General features: G+C 49.8%; 1 protein-coding gene across 3 annotated transcripts in view; it reads right to left on the reverse strand.

Moving 5' to 3' along the window:
- PTCH2 (patched 2) overlaps positions 1–22,510 on the reverse strand; it is a 41,967-nt gene that overhangs the window by 11,935 nt on the left and 7,522 nt on the right. For 2 of the 3 annotated variants that reach the window (XM_073544424.1, XM_073544423.1), the window contains exons 3-6: positions 20,260–20,452; positions 5,679–5,868; positions 5,199–5,268; positions 4,984–5,075 (exon numbers count right to left, since the gene is read on the reverse strand). In XM_073544424.1, the coding sequence (XP_073400525.1) occupies positions 4,984–5,075; positions 5,199–5,268; positions 5,679–5,824 (308 nt within the window). In that variant the 5' untranslated portion in view covers positions 5,825–5,868; positions 20,260–20,452. Of the gene's footprint in view, positions 1–4,983; positions 5,076–5,198; positions 5,269–5,678; positions 5,869–20,259; positions 20,453–21,952; positions 22,487–22,510 lie in introns of those variants that run through there. The other variant, XM_073544422.1, reaches the window with a different exon arrangement.

Raw genomic sequence — 22,510 nt, forward strand, 5'->3', positions numbered from 1 at the left:
TCCTGTGTTCTCTATGAGAAAGCCGTCGACTGGCATGTTGGATGGCGGCTTATCTGATGGAGAACAATGTGAAGGGCAGTCTGAAATCGGACATATCCGATCGACATCTCTCCCGACATTGAGTTGGACGCTGCCCCCTATACACATTAGACCATTGTCGGCCGAGCCTGTCAATTTCGGCGGGTTTGGATGACACAAGTATGGATGCTCAGCTTTAGTGTCAGGAGCTTAAAAGATGACGTAGATCAGTGACACCAGCTTGCGGCACTTCAGTTACTACAACTCCCATCATGCTTGGAGTTGTAGTTTTGCAAAGAGCCACAAATTGGGGTGCACAACCATAGACCTTGGATGTATCGTGCTCTCCCATATTGCCCCGTTCACACTGGCACTTGATCTCTTGGTTGCAGACCGTACGAGTTTAAGGTGAAATAAAAACTGATATTAATTTTTTTTTCCAATTGAAATAGATTTGACTGATGCTTTCCCCACCCCCTTCTAAGATCTGGGGTCTGCGTCCCCCCTTACCCGATGAGGCGTGCCAGATGCTAAGAGGGAGAATGAAAAAAAAGAGCATGTATTATCCTGTTACACAGGGGAACAAAGCTGTGTGCTCCCATTTCATCAGCACGTAGCGCAAGTCAGGGCGATTATCAGCAACTCGCTAACATCTTGATAGACCGGGAATCCCTGCAAGAAATGCTGGGAAGGTGGTCGGGATGGTGGGGGGGAACCATGGCTGCAGCTTGGGAGGCCGAGCACGATGGGAAACGTCTCCAGGAATGAGCCCGGCGATGCCCGACGGGAGCCGTGTAGGCATGGTGCGCGGCTCTCCGATATGCTTTGTGCTTCGCTTCATCCAAGCTCTCCGCTTGCCGTTGGTGAATGGAAACGTTCATTGGCAGAAATCGTGTCTCGGCTCGGTTCTGCTCACTTATTCCAGTGTATCGGTGTAAGGAAAAGCGACACTGTAACGAGCACCGCAGCTGTGTGAGCAGAATACCAGGAATCCTCGATAATACCACCCGCTCACAGCAAGCGGGGGTCTTGAAAGCTAAAATGCAAAGTGTACGGACTTCTAAATTAGACAACGGTTTCCGTCGGTTCTAGCTGAGCAGCATAGATTAGGAGCAGCCATATTGGATGGGAAATTGACTTTATAAAGTGGAAAGACGCCTGGTCTTAAATTACATTTTATTCCAATCAGGACGAAGGCCCGTGTGCGAAGAACCTGACAGATATGGCGGTTGGACCCTCTCTGTGGGGGTCTCCGAGCTCCAATGAACTTGAAATCCAGCAACTGATGGGTTAACTGCGAGCAAAGAAAATTCTCACATGAAAAGGGGGCATCTACTTGGATCGGTGGGCCTCCCAAACAACTGGCTTATAGAGAGGCTATGGGTCCCTTGCATCCCCTCTTTGGATGCTGGGAAATTCACCATTTTTACCCCTCCAAAAGATGTGATGACCCCACGTAACAAGTTCTGTGTTTTCTCAAGCCCCCAGATAAAGGGAGGTGAATGAGGGGGAGGGAGGAGAGAAAGAGGGAGAGGGAGGAGGAGGTAAGAGAAAGGAGAGGAGAGGTAGGTGGAGGGGGGCAGCTTTATTTTACTGCCTCTCCATGGTCCAAAACATCCCTGAGTGCAGAATACTCCAGGACCAGGGAAGAAGAGAGAAAAAACCACCCTGGAGCCACCAATCATTGGGCATCTAGAAAGAGAAGGTCCAGATTGCATCTGCACAAGAAAAAGATACAAAGTCGTCCTCCCCCGGAGGGCGCCGCTCCACCACGGGGACATTAGCGGAGAAGGGGACACAACACATAGAGAATTGCTCTGGTGGGTGAGGGAGGGGTAGTGCAATAATTCATTAAATCTGGCCAGAAACGAGGCTGATTCTTCCAGATTCCCACATACCAAGCGGCTGGCAGTTGCTTCCACAGTGAAGTCCCTTTATCCGTCCTTTTTTTGCTTCACTGAAGCCAACTCAACGCTTTTGTTTTTTGCACACATTACTGCTCCTTTGTTCTGCAGCCTCTCCCTCTGATTCTGCCTTACAGAGAGGGAGAGATCCCCAAGGCTGAACTGAAGCGGAAGAGGCCTGAGCCTAAAACCGCAGCAGCGGCCTGCAGACTATCGCACAGCGCGGCGCAGAGTATACGGGTCAGCGGCCTGCAGACTATCGCACAGCACGGCGCAGAATGTACGGCTCAGCGGCCTGCAGACTATCGCACAGGGCTGCGCAGAATGTATGGTTCAGCGGCCTGCAGACTATCGCACAGCTCAGCGCAGAGTATACGGGTCAGCGGCCTGCAGACTATCGCACAGAGCTGCGCAGAATGTACGGTTCAGCGGCCTGCAGACTATCGCACAGCGCAGAGTATACGGGTCAGTGGCCTGCAGACTATCACACAGAGCTTAGCAGAATGTACGGTTCAGCGGCCTGCAGACTATCGCACAGCGGGGCGCAGAATGTACAGTTCAGCGGCCTGCAGACTATCGCACAGAGCTGCGCAGAGTATATGGGTCAGAGGCACAGAAGACTATCGCACAGCGAGTGGTGTGGCATAATAGAGAGGTGTGGAGTATACAGGTCAGCGGCCTGCAGACTATCGCACAGCGCGGCGCAGAGTATATGGGTCAGCGGCCTGCGGACTATCGCACAGAGCTGCGCAGAATGTACGGTTCAGCGGCCTGCAGACTATCGCACAGCGCGGCGCAGAGTATATGGGTCAGCAGCCTGCAGACTATCGCACAGAGTGGCGCATAGTATATGGGTCAGCGGCCTGCAGACTATCGCATAAAGCGGCGCAGAACGTACGGTTCAGCGGTCTGCAGACTATCGCAAAGAGCTGCGCAGAGTATACGGGTCAGAGGCCTGCAGACTATTGCGCAGAGCACATGGGTTAGCGGCCTGTAGACTATCTCACAGAGTGGTGTGGCATAAAAGAGTCAGCGGCCTGCAGACTATCTTATAGAGAGGTGTGGAGTATACAGGTCAGTGGCCTGCAGACTATCGCACAGATTGGCGAATAGTATACGGGTCAGCGACTTACAGACTATCCATGTTTCGCTTTCTCCTCTTCGCTCCTCTCACCATGTTTCACCGATTTCTCTTTGCCCTTCTCCATGTTTCGCTGTCTCCTCTTTGACGCGCTCTCCATATTTTGTTCGCTTTCTCCTCTTCACCCCTCTCCATATTTTGCTGTTTCCTCTTTGCCCCTCTCACCATGTTTCACTGACTTCTCTTCGTCCCTCTCTCCATGTTTCGCTGTCTCCTCTTCTCCCCTGTCTCCATGGTTCACTTCATTTTTCCTTCCTTTTCCCATGCTTTACTCTCTCTCTGTCTGCTCTTCATGTTTCACTCCCTCTTTCCATGTCTTCCTCTCTCTCCTCGTCCCTCTTTCCATGTCTCATGTCTCCTCGTAATTCTCCTTCTCACTCTCTATGTCTCTCTCTCTCTCCTTGTCACTCTGTCTTGCTCTCTTTCTCTCACTCTCTCCTTGTCTTGATCTCCTCTTGCTCTATCCCTGTCGCTCTCTCTATCTCTCTTCTTGTCTCACTCTCTCTCCATGTCGCTCCCTCATTCTCTCGCTTTCTCTTCATGTCTCGCTCTCCTTCTTTTGCGCTCCATGTCTCGCTCTCTCCATCTCTCTCGCTTTCCTCTCTCCATGTCTCGCTCTTCTTCTCTCGCTCTCTCTCTATGCCTCACTGTCATTCTCTCACTCTCTCCATGTCTCACTCTCGTTCTCTCGCCCTCTCCTTCTCTTCTTCCCACGCTCTCCTTCTCTCGCTCTCTCTCCATGTCTCTCTCTCCTTCTCTCGCGCCCTCTCCATGTCTAGCTCTCTCCTGGTCTCTCTCTCCTTCTCTCGCTCTCTCCGTGTATCTCTGTCGTTCTCTCGCTGTCTCCATGCCTCGCTCTCCTTCTCTCGCTCTCTCCATGTCTCACTCTCCTTCTCTCGCTCTCTCCATGTTTCTCTCCTTCTCTCGCTCTCTCCATGTCTCTCTCCTTCTCTCCATGTCTCTCTCCTTTTCTCTCTCTCCATGTCTTGCTCTCCTTCTCTCTCGGCTCTCTCCTTCTCTCGCTCTCTCCATGTCTCTCTCCTTTTCTCGCTCTCCATGTCTTGCTCTCCTTCTCTCTCTCCCCTTCTCTTTCTCTCTCCATGTCTCTCTCCTTCTCTCACTGTCTCCCTCACTCAGTTCTCCCCTCTCTTTTACAGTTCTTTATTCCACCAGTGGCCTGAATAATGGCAGCATTTCAATTTGTTTAGTGACTGAAGCCATTTACAGCATCATTAGCATGAGAATACATTCTGTTACCATTTGCTGACAAAGCCGGGGCTCAGCTTGGGCCCCATATAGATAAACACACTTGTAAACACAAAGAATAGTCACTATTGTCCCCGCTTCCATCTTCTGTTCCTCCCCCCCACAACCCACCAGAAACCTACGCAGCCCCCCAGCCTTAATAGACACATAATTGCCAGAGTGAAATTGAGGGAGGGTGAGCTGGGAGATATGTGAAGTCCTGCGGGGGCGACACCGGCTCAGTCAAGGTTGCCACAATGTGTAAATCTGGGGCCGGATTCTGGAGGGACACTTTCCTGTGCCTCCATGATAGTGACAGAAAGCCGACATGCTCCATTATCGTCTGTCATGTTTGTTTAAGAGGCGGCTCAGATGACCACCATCAAATTATTAAATCAACAGCCAACGACATGCAAAAAAACGAATTTATCTACAGATGCAATTTTACAAATTAACAAATATCACTTGATTATTAGAGGAGGCGCAGACGGTTGAAGGGCGCGTGGACGGCTGGCGGGGGCGCGGACGGCTGACGAGGGCACGGACGGCTGACGGGGACGTGGACGGCTGACGGGGACGTGGACGGCTGACGGGGGCGCGGACGGCTGACGGGGGCGCGGACGGCCAAAGATAGTGAGGACAGCAGATGGGGGCGCGGATGGCTGATTTACTTACGGTAAATACGCGGAGCCTCCCTGCAGCTGAGACCCTTCCCAAAAACAATCCAATGGGGTGATGATGACACATGGGAAAAGCTTCTCGATCATCTACAAAACAGTAAAAATCCCGCCAGCTGTTAAAAATAAAAAAAAACACTTTTTGGCCCCCAATTAATTAATTCTGCGTCATAAGGAGGACCACTATAGCAGCTCTCCGCACGTTGCACTCACCCGCTCAATCATCCCATTCTCGATTATCGGGACGCCTGACTTGTAGCAAATCTTGTTCAGATCCCACGACCTGGAAACAGAAAGAAATGATTAGTAACAATGCGGTGACATAATATGGCGCCCTCAGTCGCGACAGCAAAGATCGCTACATCACAAGGGAACTGGGTGGTTTAGTGACAACCAACTGGGTCCGATTTTTTGCAACTTCCTTGTTGCAGCTGTGGCACCCCTGAGCGACCCTATTCAAATGTGATGTAGCAGCGACAAAGAGCGATCACGGGTCACGTGGCCAAAGTCGCCATGTAGTCCCTGGCCTAAAGTGTCCATGACAAACCTTTCCCATACTTAATGCATTGCATGAAATTTGACTGACAGCTCTGCCTTCTAAGAGGTTCTGCAGCGTTACAGCCCCAGTCCAGAGACTCAGAGACAATATCACAATCCCACCGTCATGGTGGTCTGCAGCCGCGTGGCACTTACTTTCCATACATTGAGACCTGCACTTTGCTAGCAGCCAGCGCGGCACTCAGGTGCAGCAGGAGAGCCTCTTGGGTCAGGATATTTTCGCCTTCCGTCTTCGGGGTCTGGATGAGCATTTGCGAGGTGTAGACGGACTCCTCGCCCATCTTCTCTTTCGTGTAGCTGAGCTCCTGGCTCACCCGACTTCCCGCTGGAGGAGGAGGAGAGCAAGAAGGAGTGTTCAGTATTTTTGCACCAGCGTCCTGCATTCCTGGCTAATGTATGACATAATGCAAAAGTCCATTATACAAGACAGGAAATTCCGAGAGTTAATGCCCTCGTATGACTTATCGGGCTCTTCGGAGGTCGCGCATATATATATATATATATATAAAGAATAATAATATCTAGATTGCGTATTATCTGGTGGAGCAGAATGGGTTAATGTGCCCACGTCATAACGAGCTCTTGGTCTGTGGGAACTGTATGGCCGGGGTATTCACTGCGCCGCTTGCGAACTTTGTGAGCAAGAAAGAAAGTTTCTTGTCATTAGTGTTAATTTGAAGGAGCGCTGGTCCATCTGGGCTTCAAAGCCCATTGAGCGGAGTCTGAGGAATTTCAACTCCCTAATTAACACAGGGAACAGACATGAAAAGAGACGGCGATGGGACCCGAGGACGCAAACTTCAAACGGAGAGGTTACTGCAAAGGACTGGAGAAGTGTGTGTGGGGGGTAAGTAGGGGACACGGAGGAAGAGATGTGGCCCTGTCCCTATATAGGTGGCTAGCATTGGCGGACAAATAAAAGGTACATACAAACGTCCAGAAAAAATGTTCTGCCTACCCCAAATCATGGGACCCTGCTAACCCGAAATCAACATTTGGCCTGCGGTGGCGCTAACTTTCTGCAGGAGCAGCAGAATCGGGCAGGCGGACAGGCGGACGTCGACCATAAATACAGTTTATTAGAAGGAAGCGTTGTAATTACAGGGGCCCATGTTTTATGTTGCCTCCTGTCCTGTCTTTCTTCATCCATCTGGACCACCCATAGTGGAGGTTCATCTCTCATCTGTTCACCATGTGATGCAGACACATTGCTCGCTTGCTCACTCGCTCGCTGCAGACACACAAACTCCCACGCAAGGGGAACAAAAAAAAATGTTCCCTACTGGACGGCAAGCAAGAAAAATGGAAAGAGCCTTAATTGCCGAAATCTGAGGAAAATGAGAGGTCGGGACCCAAGAAAACGGAGCAGACACACAGATCTCTAGGAATAACAGTCCAGAGGATGAGTGGCAGCCGGCGAGGGCACTTTAGTTTTTGTTAGTTTTCAGGTTTGGGGTCACCAGTGCTCATACCGGGGGCCCTTAGGATAGATGCATTTCACTACAACCCCTGTTCCTGCTTGGACAACTCCTAAAATATTAGATGATCGTGGGGGTCTTGGGCGCAATCAGATGCCCTTTGGCTCCAAGACTGGCCATACATGGGAGGCCCAACTGTCATCCCCCCGTATGTTGGATACACAACTGTCTTCACATCCAACTCCCCCCATATATGGGGGACACAACTGTCATCACATCCGACTCCCCCCATATATGGGGGACACAACTGTCATCTCATCCGACGCCCCCCATATATGGGGGACACAACTGTCATCTCATCCGACGCCCCCCTATATGGGGGACACAACTGTCATCACATCCGACTCCCCCCTATATGGGGGACACAACTGTCATCACATCCGACTCCCCCCATATATGGAGGACACAACTGTCATCACATCCGACTCCCCCCTATATGGGGGACACAACTGTCATCACATCCGACTCCCCCCATATATGGGGGACACAACTGTCATCTCATCCGACTCCCCCCTATATGGGGGACACAACTGTGATCACAACCGACTCCCCCCATATATGGGGGACACAACTGTCATCTCATCCGACTCCCCTCATATATGAGGGACACAACTGTCATCACATCCGACTCCCCCCATATATGGAGGACACAACTGTCATCACATCCGACTCCCCCTATATGAGGGACACAACTGTCATCACATCCCACTCCCCCCATATATGGGGGACACAACTGTCATCACATCCGACTCCCCCTATATGAGGGACACAACTGTCATCACATCCCACTCCCCCCATATATGGAGGACACAACTGTCATCACATCCGACTCCCCCTATATGAGGGACACAACTGTCATCACATCCCACTCCCCCCATATATGGGGGACACAACTGTCATCTCATCCGACTCCCCCCATATATGGGGGACACAACTATCATCTCATCCGACGCCCCCCTATATGGGGGGACACAACTGTCATCACATCCAACTCCCCCCACATATGGGGGACACAACTGTCATCACATCCCACTCCCCCCATATATGAGGGACACAACTGTCATCTCATCCGACTCCCCCCTATATGGGGGACACAACTGTCATCTCATCCGACTCCCCCCATATATGAGGGACACAACTGTCATCACATCCGACTCCCCCCATATATGGGGGACACAACTGTCATCTCATCCGACGCCCCCCTATATGGGGGACACAACTGTCATCACATCCGACTCCCCCCATATATGAGGGACACAACTGTCATCTCATCCAACTCCCCCCATATATGGGGGACACAACTGTCATCACATCCCACTCCCCCCATATATGAGGGACACAACTGTCATCTCATCCGACTCCCCCCTATATGGGGGACACAACTGTCATCTCATCCGACTCCCCCCATATATGAGGGACACAACTGTCATCACATCCGACTCCCCCCATATATGGGGGACACAACTGTCATCTCATCCGACGCCCCCCTATATGGGGGACACAACTGTCATCACATCCGACTCCCCCCATATATGGGGGACACAACTGTCATCTCATCCGACTCCCCTCATATATGAGGGACACAACTGTCATCACATCCGACTCCCCCCATATATGGAGGACACAACTGTCATCACATCCGACTCCCCCCATATATGGGGGACACAACTGTCATCTCATCCGACGCCCCCCTATATGGGGGACACAACTGTCATCACATCCGACTCCCCCCATATATGGGGGACACAACTGTCATCTCATCCGACGCCCCCCTATATGGGGGACACAACTGTCATCACATCCGACTCCCCTCATATATGGGGGACACAACTGTCATCACATCCGACTCCCCCCATATATGGGGGACACAACTGTCATCTCATCCGACTCCCCTCATATATGAGGGACACAACTGTCATCACATCCGACTCCCCCCATATATGGAGGACACAACTGTCATCACATCCGACTCCCCCCATATATGGGGGACACAACTGTCATCTCATCCGATGCCCCCCTATATGGGGGACACAACTGTCATCACATCCGACTCCCCCCATATATGGGGGACACAACTGTCATCTCATCCGACGCCCCCCTATATGGGGAACACAACTGTCATCACATCCGACCCCCCCCTTATATGGGGGACACAACTGTCATCACATCCGACTCCCCCCATATGTGGAGGACACAACTGTCATCACATCCGACTCCCCCTATATGGGGGACACAACTGTCATCACATCCGACTCCCCCCATATATGGGGGACACAACTGTCATCTCATCCGACTCCCCCCTATATGGGGGACACAACTGTGATCACATCCGACTCCCCCCATATATGGGGGACACAACTGTCATCTCATCCGACTCCCCTCATATATGAGGGACACAACTGTCATCACATCCGACTCCCCCCATATATGGAGGACACAACTGTCATCTCATCTGACTCCCCTCATATATGGGGGACACAACTGTCATCACATCCGACTCCCCCTATATGGGGGACACAACTGTCATCACATCCGACTCCCCCCATATATGGAGGACACAACTGTCATCACATCCGACTCCCCCCATATATGAGGGACACAACTGTCATCTCATCCGACTCCCCCCTATATGGGGGACACAACTGTCATCACATCCGACTCCCCCCATATATGGGGGACACAACTGTCATCACATCCGACTCCCCCCTATATGGGGGACACAACTGTCATCACATCCGACTCCCCCCTATATGGGGGACACAACTGTCATCTCATCCGACTCCCCTCATATATGGGGGACACAACTGTCATCACATCCGACTCCCCCCTATATGGGGGACACAACTGTCATCACATCCGACTCCCCCCATATATGGGGGACACAACTGTCATCTCATCCGACTCCCCTCATATATGAGGGACACAACTGTCATCACATCCGACTCCCCCCATATATGAGGGACACAACTGTCATCTCATCCGACTCCCCCCTATATGGGGGACACAACTGTCATCACATCCGACTCCCCCCATATATGGAGGACACAACTGTCATCACATCCGACTCCCCCCTATATGGGGGACACAACTGTCATCTCATCCGACTCCCCTCATATATGGGGGACACAACTGTCATCACATCCGACTCCCCCCATATATGGGGGACACAACTGTCATCTCATCCGACTCCCCCCATATATGAGGGACACAACTGTCATCACATCCGACTCCCCCCTATATGGGGGACACAACTGTCATCACATCCGACTCCCCCCTATATGGGGGACACAACTGTCATCTCATCCGACTCCCCTCATATATGGGGGACACAACTGTCATCACATCCGACTCCCCCCTATATGGGGGACACAACTGTCATCTCATCCGACTCCCCTCATATATGGGGGACACAACTGTCATCACATCCGACTCCCCCCTATATGGGGGACACAACTGTCATCACATCCGACTCCCCCCTATATGGGGGACACAACTGTCATCTCATCCGACTCCCCTCATATATGGGGGACACAACTGTCATCACATCCGACTCCCCCCTATATGGGGGACACAACTGTCATCACATCCGACTCCCCCCATATATGGGGGACACAACTGTCATCTCATCCGACTCCCCTCATATATGAGGGACACAACTGTCATCACATCCGACTCCCCCCATATATGAGGGACACAACTGTCATCTCATCCGACTCCCCCCTATATGGGGGACACAACTGTCATCACATCCGACTCCCCCCATATATGGAGGACACAACTGTCATCACATCCGACTCCCCCCTATATGGGGGACACAACTGTCATCTCATCCGACTCCCCTCATATATGGGGGACACAACTGTCATCACATCCGACTCCCCCCATATATGGGGGACACAACTGTCATCTCATCCGACTCCCCCCATATATGAGGGACACAACTGTCATCACATCCGACTCCCCCCTATATGGGGGACACAACTGTCATCACATCCGACTCCCCCCTATATGGGGGACACAACTGTCATCTCATCCGACTCCCCTCATATATGGGGGACACAACTGTCATCACATCCGACTCCCCCCTATATGGGGGACACAACTGTCATCTCATCCGACTCCCCTCATATATGGGGGACACAACTGTCATCACATCCGACTCCCCCCTATATGGGGGACACAACTGTCATCACATCCGACTCCCCCCTATATGGGGGACACAACTGTCATCTCATCCGACTCCCCTCATATATGAGGGACACAACTGTCATCACATCAGACTCCCCCCATATATGGAGGACACAAATGTCATCTCATCCAACTCCCCTCATATAGGAGAGTCGGCCTGGCTGAAATATGACGGAGAAAGGAAATGTCGCTGCCAGACTCCTCTGGCAGAGGCCCGTGCACACATTATATAGTTGGTCAGTTCTGCCAAATTGGTTGATTCGGGCAGTGTATGGGGGGCTTTACTCATTAAAGAGAGGTCCCAAATGGGAAGATCTCACTCCTCCATATTTGAAGGATGGTTAGTGCTCTGTATGATCTGCGATAACCTACAGCCGAGACCGTGACGAGGGATCACATACAATAAACCCTATAAAATACCCTATAAAAACACTGTTGCCCTTATCAGCCTAATGTTATCGTTCCCCCCCAGAATGCTCCGGTGTTATTCCACCGCTCAGGCCTGACAGGAGGCTTCTAGGGCCACTAAATATTTCAGGGCTAGATTTTTATGGAAGCAGTGATGAATGGGATCTTTACAAGTTCTGCAGTGAGACTTTTGCCCAGAATGGCCCGTTTGCTTCCCCCTGGTTGACTGCCGCTCTGGAATGGCCAAAATTTCCTGACACAGGAATCGGAGGCGCACGTGCGCGCTGTATATTATGTTAGCAGAGGTCCTGGCCGTACGTCAACTCATGCAGCGCGTCTTAAAACGGGCAGGTGAGCGTCTTATGGGCGCACATTCTGCCACTTCTCGGTATTTCTAGGATGGGGGGGGGGCGTTTCGGAGGTTTGGGGGTGTTAAAACGCTGTGAATTTGCCGCACCATTAACTCCTCTCCGTCCCGAGCTGAGAAAATTAAAAAAAAAAAAAAAAAGACTGAATAATCCCGATATTTTTATGCTTAGTCTGGAACTCGCGGCTGCGTTAAATCTGTCAATCGCGGGCCGACTGGTAAAACAAACAGCGGCATTCCTGGGCGTTACGTCTGGGGGCCGGGAAGGGGTTAAAGCTTCTTTTTTTCCATCGTCTCCAGCACCCAGTCGTGTTTAAAAAGGAAATCTTCCCACCCTATGGTTAACTCTCCGTTCAGCCACAGATGTGATAACAAGCGCTGAACAACCACACACACAGAGTCTTTCCACGGCGCTCAGACGCTGCCAGCGCACACACCGCCTTGGCACGGGCCGCGCAAGCAAAATAAAAAAAGTAATGGCAGCGTCCCAAGCGCGGGGAGTGAGCACAACTGGGAATGAGTAAGCGACCGTGATCCCGACCAATTACACGCAGACCCTTCACGTGTAAAATGTCGTCAAGTTTGTTTTTTTTTTTCACTTCTATGAAAATTCCGGCATCCTCGGTAATGACCGCGCGGTTCAGTGTACCCCACGTGTGATTGGGGTGGAATGAATACAGGAACTGACCTTTAATATGGCGTCAGTTGAATCAGATTGTCAAGCCAGGAAAAAAATTAAAACTGTACCCCCAAAATCAGACTTTTGGGATTATCTGGATTTAAACGTTATCAGAAGGAAATATAAGGATTCTAGTGGGAATGTGGATGCAAAGGTGAGAACGCAGACCCCATGTACCGCCGGCATTATAAATGGATATTATGTAGGAATTTGCTTATAATTTTGTTCCAATTTTGCTACAGTAAAACGATGACTGACACAGACTTTCCTTTTTGGCTTGCCTTCCCTGGGGGCTCCCTTTATCCCCCTGACGCCACCGCTAGCAGCACCTCCACAAGGATATCTGCATAAGTGTTGCAGGGACAAGCAAAGTTTAAGTGTTTTTGGGTGGATTATATGGATTAGGAGTGTGTGAAAGGCACCATGTTGCTTAAGAGGATACTCTCACCGAGGGTATTCTACCTGCTCCAGACAACACAATGAGCCCTAAAAACTCAGCCGCTTCCATTATGGAGCCGCCGACCAATCACCTTCCTCTAATTTACATAATCCTGTTTACCCCCCCCCCCCCCAAAAAAAAAAGTTTTTAGCTTAATACTAATGAGAAGGAGACGGTTTTGGAAGTTTTTCCCAAACTCCTTCAATAAATGACACAATGAGAGAGTCGGGCTCTATGGGAGATTGAAAAGAAAAAAAAACACATGACAGCGCCACTTTTTTCCACAGGCAGCATCTGGTATTGCAGCATTTAAGTGAATGACAATCGGTTGCAATACCGGATGCAACCATTAACAAAAGTGGTGCTACTTCTGTAAAAAAAAACAAAACACACGTGTGAATATTTTTTGCTTACCGAGACTATTGCTATATGAACGCCCTTATATTTTAATACCGAAGCTGATATTTCTGGAAGGAAGAAAAAAAAGCAAAATCAAGAAACTGGAAGAAGTTTAGAAAAGTTTTAGGATTGCAGGGCGTGTTGGCAACAAAGAGTTTCAGACCAACATCTTAACCACAGGCTCAAACGTTTTTTTTTCTTCCCACACCCCATATAAATGCTGCTATAGCACTTAAGATGGAGCCAAGCGCTGCAACCCATAAATACCAAGACCAGATGCACCGTCTTCCCGAAGCCTCAAAAGGTCTTTACCCGTCAAGACTGGGCCTTTTGTCCTCCCTCCTATAGATTGTTCTATACGGCAAATAAGACACAAGGAATAAGAGGGAGAGAGGGGAAAAGGAGAAGGGCAGTAATGACCCCCTCCACGAGACCCCTCATTCATTTGGCCCAGGTTTCTGCTGAAACTTCTGTAAAGTGAAGCATAACGTTTGGGAGATGGAGCAAGTTCATTATAAGACTTATAATAAAAGGACTGATTTGTTTATAGAGGCTGAGGGTGACGGTACGAAATAAAAGTGGCGCTCGGACGCTGTTTTGCGTCGATGGGTGTCAGTAAGGACGATGTGCACACGGTGCGGCTAAGCAGGATGACATATAGCGCGGCACGCCACCGTTAGTTGTCTCTAGCAGCCACGGCGGTGATCTATGGCTGCCAGACGGGATCCCTGAGTACCGCTCTTATCTGGTGGCATCCACATCGCTCCTTGACTGCAGAGACCTGTGTGCCATAAGCAGTGCCATCCCGCCTCCCACCAATCCCGTAATAACAAAACACCGACAAGCATGGATGGGTTGAACAGGTCGGTCACAGTTTATTAATAAGCAGAGTGAGGCAAGTACAATTCGCAACAGACTCACAGCTGTAGGCCCGCGACCGCTGGGCACGTCGGCTGATGAGAGGTTACGAACCTTGCCCCCCTCTACACTACAGCTGTGACATAGTAACCAGATAACATGAATAATATATGTGCACAACCAATTATGTAAAAATATATATACATTGTGTTTTTTTTTTTTTTTGTTGAAATTATAGATTTTAATACAAAACCACCGCATATCTTCTAATCTATAAGGGAGGGAGGGTGGGACAAAAGCTTCTAGGTATCAGCCGGGGAGGAAAGAGAGAGACCCCCACCCAGCATCTGAATTTAACCCCTGGGGGTATGGCCGGACGCCCCTTCCATTCACTTTCCATTGGTCCGTGGGGCGTCCTAATCACCTGGGGAGGGGGATTAGTGTGAGAGGATGAGGCACTGCACAGAGTTTACTTATCATCAAATCCATGGGGGCTCTACAGTCAGAGGCACCATCCTTATTCAGTACAGTGCCTGCCATTCTTGTGCCACACCACAATGAAAGCATCACACCTCAACGACAGCATCACACTGCAACAACGGTGTCCCACTGCAACAACGGCGTCACACCGCATTGATGGCGTCACACCGCATTGATGGCGTCGCACCGCATTGATGGCGTCGCACCGCATTGATGGCGTCGCACCGCATTGATGACATCACACCGCAATGATGACATCACACCGCAATGATGACGTCACACCGCAATAATGGCGTTACACCGCAATAATGGCGCCACACCGCATTGATGGCGTCACACCGCAATGATGGCGTCACACCGCAATGATGGCGTCACACCGCAATGATGGCGTCACACCGCATTGATGGCGTCACACCGCATTGATGGCGTCACACCGCAATGATGGCGTCACACCGCAATGATGGGGTCACACCGCAATGATGGCGTCACACTGCATTGATGGCGTCACACCGCATTGATGGCGTCACACCGCATTGATGGCGTCACACCGCAATGATGGCGTCACACCGCATTGATGGCGTCACACCAGGCCGGTTAATCAAAAGAAGAGTCGTGAATGCCTTCAGGTAAGAGTCGGATCTCAGGGCTCCCGTCCGGCAGACGCAGATCACTGACATGGTGATGCATTGGGTGCTATGAATGGATCTGCACCTCCTCTAATACATGGAATATAACACACATATGTCCTGGCTTCTCAGTCCCGGGTATATTTCTGTCTCCTGTATGAACCACAGAACAGATCACACATTTCCTACACAATAATTACAGGTCACTGCCAGACAGGCTGCGGCCTACACACTTCCTGGGTGTAAGCCGTCCTCCCTGCTGTTTGGCAGATATCAGGGTCTAAAAAAACAAAAAAAAAAAACAACATTTAAACATTTCACGTGTACAAAAAAATGACTGAAGCATGAATGAAATAGTCAGAGGGGTAGTAACTGAGTGACCAGCCACATACACCCTCATATACAGGCAAAGGTGAGGCTTCTAGCCAAAACAACCAATCAAAAAATTGCTTTCATTTTATTATAAGTAATCACATCACTGCTTTCAGGTTCTCCATAAGAACCAATGGCATCACTGCTTTCAGATTCTCCATAACCACCAATCACATCACTGATTTTATGCTGTTTTACAATAACCAATTGTAAAGAACACTTTTCATGTTCTATTACAGCCAATCACATCACTGCTTTCATTTTCTATAACAGTCAATCACATTCCTCTCACGTGCTGCAATAACAACCAATTGCATCATTGCTTTCTATAACAACCAATCACATCGCTGCTTTGATGTACTGAGAGAGCAGCCAATGACATCACTGCTTTTATGTTCTCCCTAACAACTACCGTAATTAAATCACTGCCATAATATCCAGTCACAACACTGCTTTCATTTTCTCCCATAATATCCAATGAGATAACTTCTTTCATCCTCTATAATAATGAATCTCATTGGTCGTCATAGTCAGCTCCTCCGGGTTGAAGAAAGAAAGCAGTGATTTGATTGGTTGCTATGGTCAACACCAGCACTTTTTTTTCCTTTATTTTGCTCCGGTTTAAATTCGACTAAACTTTATTAATCCTGACAAAGTGATACAATACAGTGGTAATCCGGGCGTTCACCTCATGGAGGTTCACGCTCGCCGGCGGATGAGATCGGTTACTGTCACCTCACACGTCTCGGCGCTGTCGCCTCAGACAGATGTTTACACTTTGTAGGGGCCGAATCTACAATCTGTTCTTTATTTCAGTAACTAATTCACTGGAAATTGAGGCTTATGGCTCCCAGATCCCCCATAATTTATGTGCGCCATCACGGATGTAGACGCTCGGACTCGCTGCTTCCAGGCTTATGTGTATGTGACGAGATAAAAGATCACAATCTAAATATCTGGCTCAGAATTCAGTATTTCCCCCGCGCCCCATCATCCTGTCACAATGTCGGATGTTCTTCTACCAAACCAGCGTCGCCGCCGCCAAAAGCAGAATTTATAACAAAACGACGGCGCAAAAAACAGCCGCAAAGCGGCTCCCACTCCACACGGCGCAGCGTCAGAAGCTCAAGGACATTTCTGTCTACATTTACAGCCCTTTCCTGGCGTAAAATTGGATAAATGATGTCAGGCTGAGGCTGGTCACACCCCCTAGCGGACAAAGCTCCACCCACCTCTGTAAAACCGCCTAAAAGGAATAAGGTTTTAGTCCAACTACGAGTTACGCAAAAAACGTACAACACTTGAAGCTTTACTCCAAATTTCTACCGCAAACTGTTTGATGACTTGGCCCCTATATGTTTTGCCGCTCAGTTGGTGGCTTAGAGGGGAAGGGTGTGGGTGACAAAAAAATTCTGGCAAAGTAGCCAACTCAAAAAGTTAGGGTGCAGTCAGATGGCCGTATAAATCGGTAGTGCAATGACTGGCTGGCGGCTCTCCTGACCCGAGCGTGACAGCTTCATGTATTTCTATGCAGCTGAGCGCTCCGGTCTGAGTGCCGGCGGCAGTGCCGGGTATTGAGGTGCGAGACTCGTGTGAGTTTCTCGCAAGTGTGACCCTGGCCTAAGGATGCAGGAGAGCCGCCAGCCAGTCAGTGCACTGCGGTACGCTCTCGGTCTGAATTATATGGCTGTCTGACTGCGTCCTTAGGCCGGGATCACACTTGCGAGAAACTCGCACGAGTCTCGCACCTCAATACCCGGCACTGCCGCCGGCACTCGGACCGGAGCGCTCAGCTGCATAGAAATACATGCAGCCACACACTCCGGTCCCGAGTGCCGGCGGCAGTGCCAGGTATTGAGGTGCGCGTTTCTCGCAAGTGTGATCCCGGACTTAAAGAGATTCTCTGGTGAAGGCAAAATATCACCTATCTACAGGACAAATGGTAACGGATTGGTGGGGGTCCGACCAATAGGATCCGCACCGAACCGCAGAACAGGGCAGCAGTGCGCAGAATGAATAGAGCGGTGTTCGGTCGTCCGACCCGCAGCGCCATCTTATAACAGGGATAAAACTTCCCAAATTCTGCAAATCACTACAGGTCCCAGCAGTCAAACACCCGCTGATAAGTTATCTTATCGGATGACCCCTTTTAGGGGGAAAGCATCTGTGATAAATTTAACGTATTTTACAACTTTCTAGTCTGCGCTATATAATAAATATTAGATGGGGGGTTAGGATCGGGCCCCATTGTCTCATGTCAGCTATGAGGCTGTATTCAAACCTTGTGGTTAAAAACGCATTAATATTGCATCGGAAAAACATGGAAAATAAATATTTCATCTGTTTAAAAAAAAAAAAAAAAGTGCGACTAATTGCAAAATTGCACAGGATTTTTTTTAATGATGCAGTGAATGACAAAATGAATAAACATTTTGCATATATAAGTGCACACATACATTAGGGATAATCTGCTGCACACGTCACACGCATGTACTTCCATGTATGCAGGGACAGATGCACGGATACTTGTGTCCGTGGACCTATAAAGCGTCCATCGGGTGGGTTATTTTTACGGTATAGAGCGCGGTATATGTTTAACAGGCCTCCCCTCCCCCCTCTCCTTACAAGACACAGCTGCTCACCATCTACTCAGCTCCAGCAACAAGCCTTTTGTGGTCCCCCTATTAGGTCCTAGACCACCCACTACCTATGGTGACCACCCAGGCATTCCCCGCAGCTCCCCTCCTCCCTGCTCTTCCTGCTTACAGAAAGGAGCCTATAGGAAGCCAGATCCCTAATGCACAGTTTGTTTTCTCTGTCTGTCTATGGTACGTTGCCTCCTTCTGCAGCCTTCCTGCTTGTGAAAAAAAAAAAAAAAATAATAATCACACAGTATGCCTCCTTCTCCCATACCCCCTGCAACCACTAAAAAACTGAGAACACTGCAATAAAGCAAGCCAACCCCAGGGTCATGGGAGGGATGTATATCGTAACCTCCGCGAGACCCCGCTCATCATAAACCACAATTCAATAAGGAAGATCAAAGGCACAACCACGAGAGAAACAGGCAAGTAAGCAAGCAAGGACTACTCCACCCATCATGGTAGAAATTACTGAGCCAGAAAATATTCACGGAATTTAAGCAATGTCATATTAATCTACATCCTCCAGTCTAGAGGAAAGTCCGGCACTAAGAGGTTCTGCAGTAGCTGCAGGGGTGGCTGTCAGAGCTGGGATCCGTCCAGTGCAGCGTCCTGTTTACTGAAGCTTCTCCTCCGGCCGATGTGAGAGCTGTGAATATTAAACACTGCACTCTGTGCTGCCGGGAACACTGGGGCTCCTGTGCTGGCGATTTAGGAGTATCAGGGCGCAGAAACCACAAGGAACCACCGCCAGGAAACACAGCGGCAAATCCCAAACTACACTTCATACATGACGCGATTTATGCATCGGAGCGAGACGTGAACGGCCAGAGCAGAAGTAATCAATAATAGCATTCACCCTCACTATGGAAAGATGAGTATAATAAGAGACATGTCTAATCCTGAGAAAGCTGGGTGGCAACCAATGTGGCCGCTATGACAGCTCCTGCAGGGTTGTCATCCAGCTTTCCTACAACCCACCACAGCAGTGATACTTTAGCAGGTATCTACCATTAAGGTGTCTTAGAAAGCTGGGTGACAACCAATGTGGTCTCCATAACAGTTGCTGCAGTGTTGTTATCCAGCTTTCCTACAACCCACAACGGCAGTGATACTTTAGCAGGTATGTACCATTCAGGGGTCTTAGGAAGTTGGGTGACAACTAATGTGGCCGCCATAACAGTTTCTGCAGTGTTATCATCCAGCTTTCCTACAACCCATCACAGCAGTGATACTTCAGCAGGTATGTACCATTCAGGGGTCTTAGGAAGCTGGGTGACCACCAAAGTAGCCACTATGACAGTTCTTGCAGGGTTGTTATCCAGCTTTCCTACAACCTAGAATACCAGTGATACTTTAACAAGTATGTACCATTCAGGGGTCTTAGGAAGCTGAGTGGTAACCAATGTGGCAGATATGAAAGCTCCCGCAGTGTTGTCATCTAGCTTTCCTACAACCCACAATGGCAGTGATACTTTAGCAGGTATGTACCATTCAGGGGTCTAAGGAAGCTGGGTGACAACCAATGTGGTTGGTATGACTGCTCCTGCAGGGGTGTCATCCAGCTTTCATACAACCCACAACGGCAGTGATACTTCATTCAGGGGTCTAAGGAAACTAGGCAACAACCAAGATTTATAATACTAGCCCTATAGCATGTCGGGAAGTTTTCCCCAAAAAAGAAGCTGATGAACAAAGTTATGGGACTAGTTCAACAGTAAGAAGCAACAGCAAAATCCTTGTGTGACACACAATATACATCAATGGCCGCCTAACTCACCTTCCACCCATAGACGTTCGATGTCGGTCTCAATGGAGGCCACCCTTAGTCCCACGGCCAACGCTCCGAACACCAGAAGACCGATGAACAGCACCTTCCCGCAGTGTCGCTGAATGGAGCATCCCAAAGAGAAGAGCAGGGACTGGAACTGAGCGCGGAGCCAGAGCGGAGCCTTCTGACCGACTGCTTTACCCTAAAAAGAGAAAAAGAAGGGGTCACAACGTGATGGCTGACGTAGCATGACTCCAACCAGGGCGTCCATAACTAACGGGAGACTACAACTCTCAGCATCATAGCCAGAATGAAGTTCATGTCGCCTGATTGCCCCTCTATTACTAGACCCTGAGCCTAAGGACAACCAGACCCTCAACGCAACAAGTGAGGCCCGGACCCGATGCCATGATGCCTGGCGTTGCGTCTTGTGCCAGAGGAAAAGATTAAGAGCAGATGTTGCAGCACGGGAGCGGCGCAGACCATGTGTCATGCAATGACCTCTAATTCCTAGCAGGTTGTTGTGAGTTTTATGGGACGACTCTTTATAGATGTTGCTCATGAGCTCTCAAGGTCATAAAAGACTCTTCTGATGATGTGAAAACTCAGACGACTTATTAAAAGGCCCACCTGGCCCAGCATGCCCCCCTGCGCTCGCAACGTCTGACAGGTGACTACCAACCAGGGAGAGGGAATTTACGGAGGAATGGACAGAAATATCTAAAAAAAAATAAGTAAATGATAGGGGAAAGACTGGATGGAAGCGAATGAGAACCCTGACCCTCCCCGCCCACGCATTTCTTGTGGCCTTGTCCCAAAGCCAGTCCCCTGTGGCTGGAAAACTAAAACCAACCACAGAGAGTTCCGCAAAGGGCAAGCTGGCATCCTGCGGCAGGGAAATAGGAGGTTTCTGACGACACAGGTGGTCCTGCTTACGCAATGGCCGCAACGTTTCCTCCCTCCGACAAATGTCAAGACTGAGAAGGAAAAGGGAGCCGGTCCAAAAAAAGATAGACCCCACAACGTGACAGTAACCCTTTCAATGGCGCCACTTATGATAAACTTTTTGGCACCAACACAAATGTCTGAAGAAGCAGCTGTTGCAGTTCCTGCACCGGTCACCTAAACGCCGGGCAGCGATGCCTCCGCACCGGCCGACTGTCAGCTCCGCGGGTCGTGCAGCAATGACAGCGATGTTTTCCCTCATCTCTTCCGCTCATATGGGGAGAATTCAGAATATTTTGACTTTGCAAAACCCTTCCCTGAGGGTCCATGTGTTGCAGGCATTTTACTGGAAATGTGAACCCTTTAGTGACTGGACTATAATAACCAGCATAGATATAAGAGACGATGGTCCCTGCTCCTACCTGGCATGGATAAAAGCACAATGACATTTCCATTAGGACATGTGCAGGAATGCGGAGACCCCCATGTCCCACCCAGAACGTAAAAGAAAACATAAAATCTATTACAAAATATGAACAGTGAGCAAAAGAGCGGAGCCAAGTAATGAATGATTCCAGGACCGGTGAGTAAAGGTAGAAAGAGCAAAGTGACGTAACGGGAGCTGAGTGCAAGCTCTGCTGGTTACCGCCAAGCTAATGACATCTGGGGGCAACGGCGTCCCCAGCGATGGCCCTGACGGGTGAGGGCCATCACCCTGGTGACAGATGATGACATAAAAGCCGCTCTGACAACTCACCTTAGATATCTGCTTAAGTGCATAGGCGGCGTGACAATAGCTGGGTCTCCGCAGCAGATCGGATCCCGGAGAAGGGTAGGAAGTATTGTAGCCCGGGGGTAAATCTGTAAAGCCTCTTTCCCCCGTGGTGGGGGGAACAGAGGCCATTGGTATCCTATAGCGAGCAGTGGGACAGCGACTGCGGTTGGAGGGTAGAAATGTCGAAAATCACCGGTTAAAAAGAAGCAACAGAAAATAATCCATGCACAAGTGAGCAGCCTCCGTCAGGAAGACGGGGAATACGAGGGTGCTGCTGGATGAGGTGCAGGGGTTTCCATCTAGGTGGGCAACTCCTTAGGTCCTGAGGTCTTCACCTTCATGCTTCCCAGCTCTGATCTGATGCAAATCAAAGAGTCAACACCAAATGCACGAAGGGGGTCTGGTCCCAGAGACTGCAATGTGAGAAATCCCTGGAAGTGAGGAAGATGATGGCACAGCTCTGCCCTGTGTGATCCGGTGTCCGGCCTCTCAGCATCTGTGCTTAAGGCTACTCTCTACTGTGCCTGTAAAGAGAGAGCG

Source organism: Dendrobates tinctorius, unplaced genomic scaffold (assembly GCF_039654945.1).
Source record: "Dendrobates tinctorius isolate UK_male_01 unplaced genomic scaffold, ASM3965494v1 ptg000138l, whole genome shotgun sequence".
Taxonomy (NCBI): Eukaryota; Metazoa; Chordata; class Amphibia; order Anura; family Dendrobatidae; genus Dendrobates; species Dendrobates tinctorius.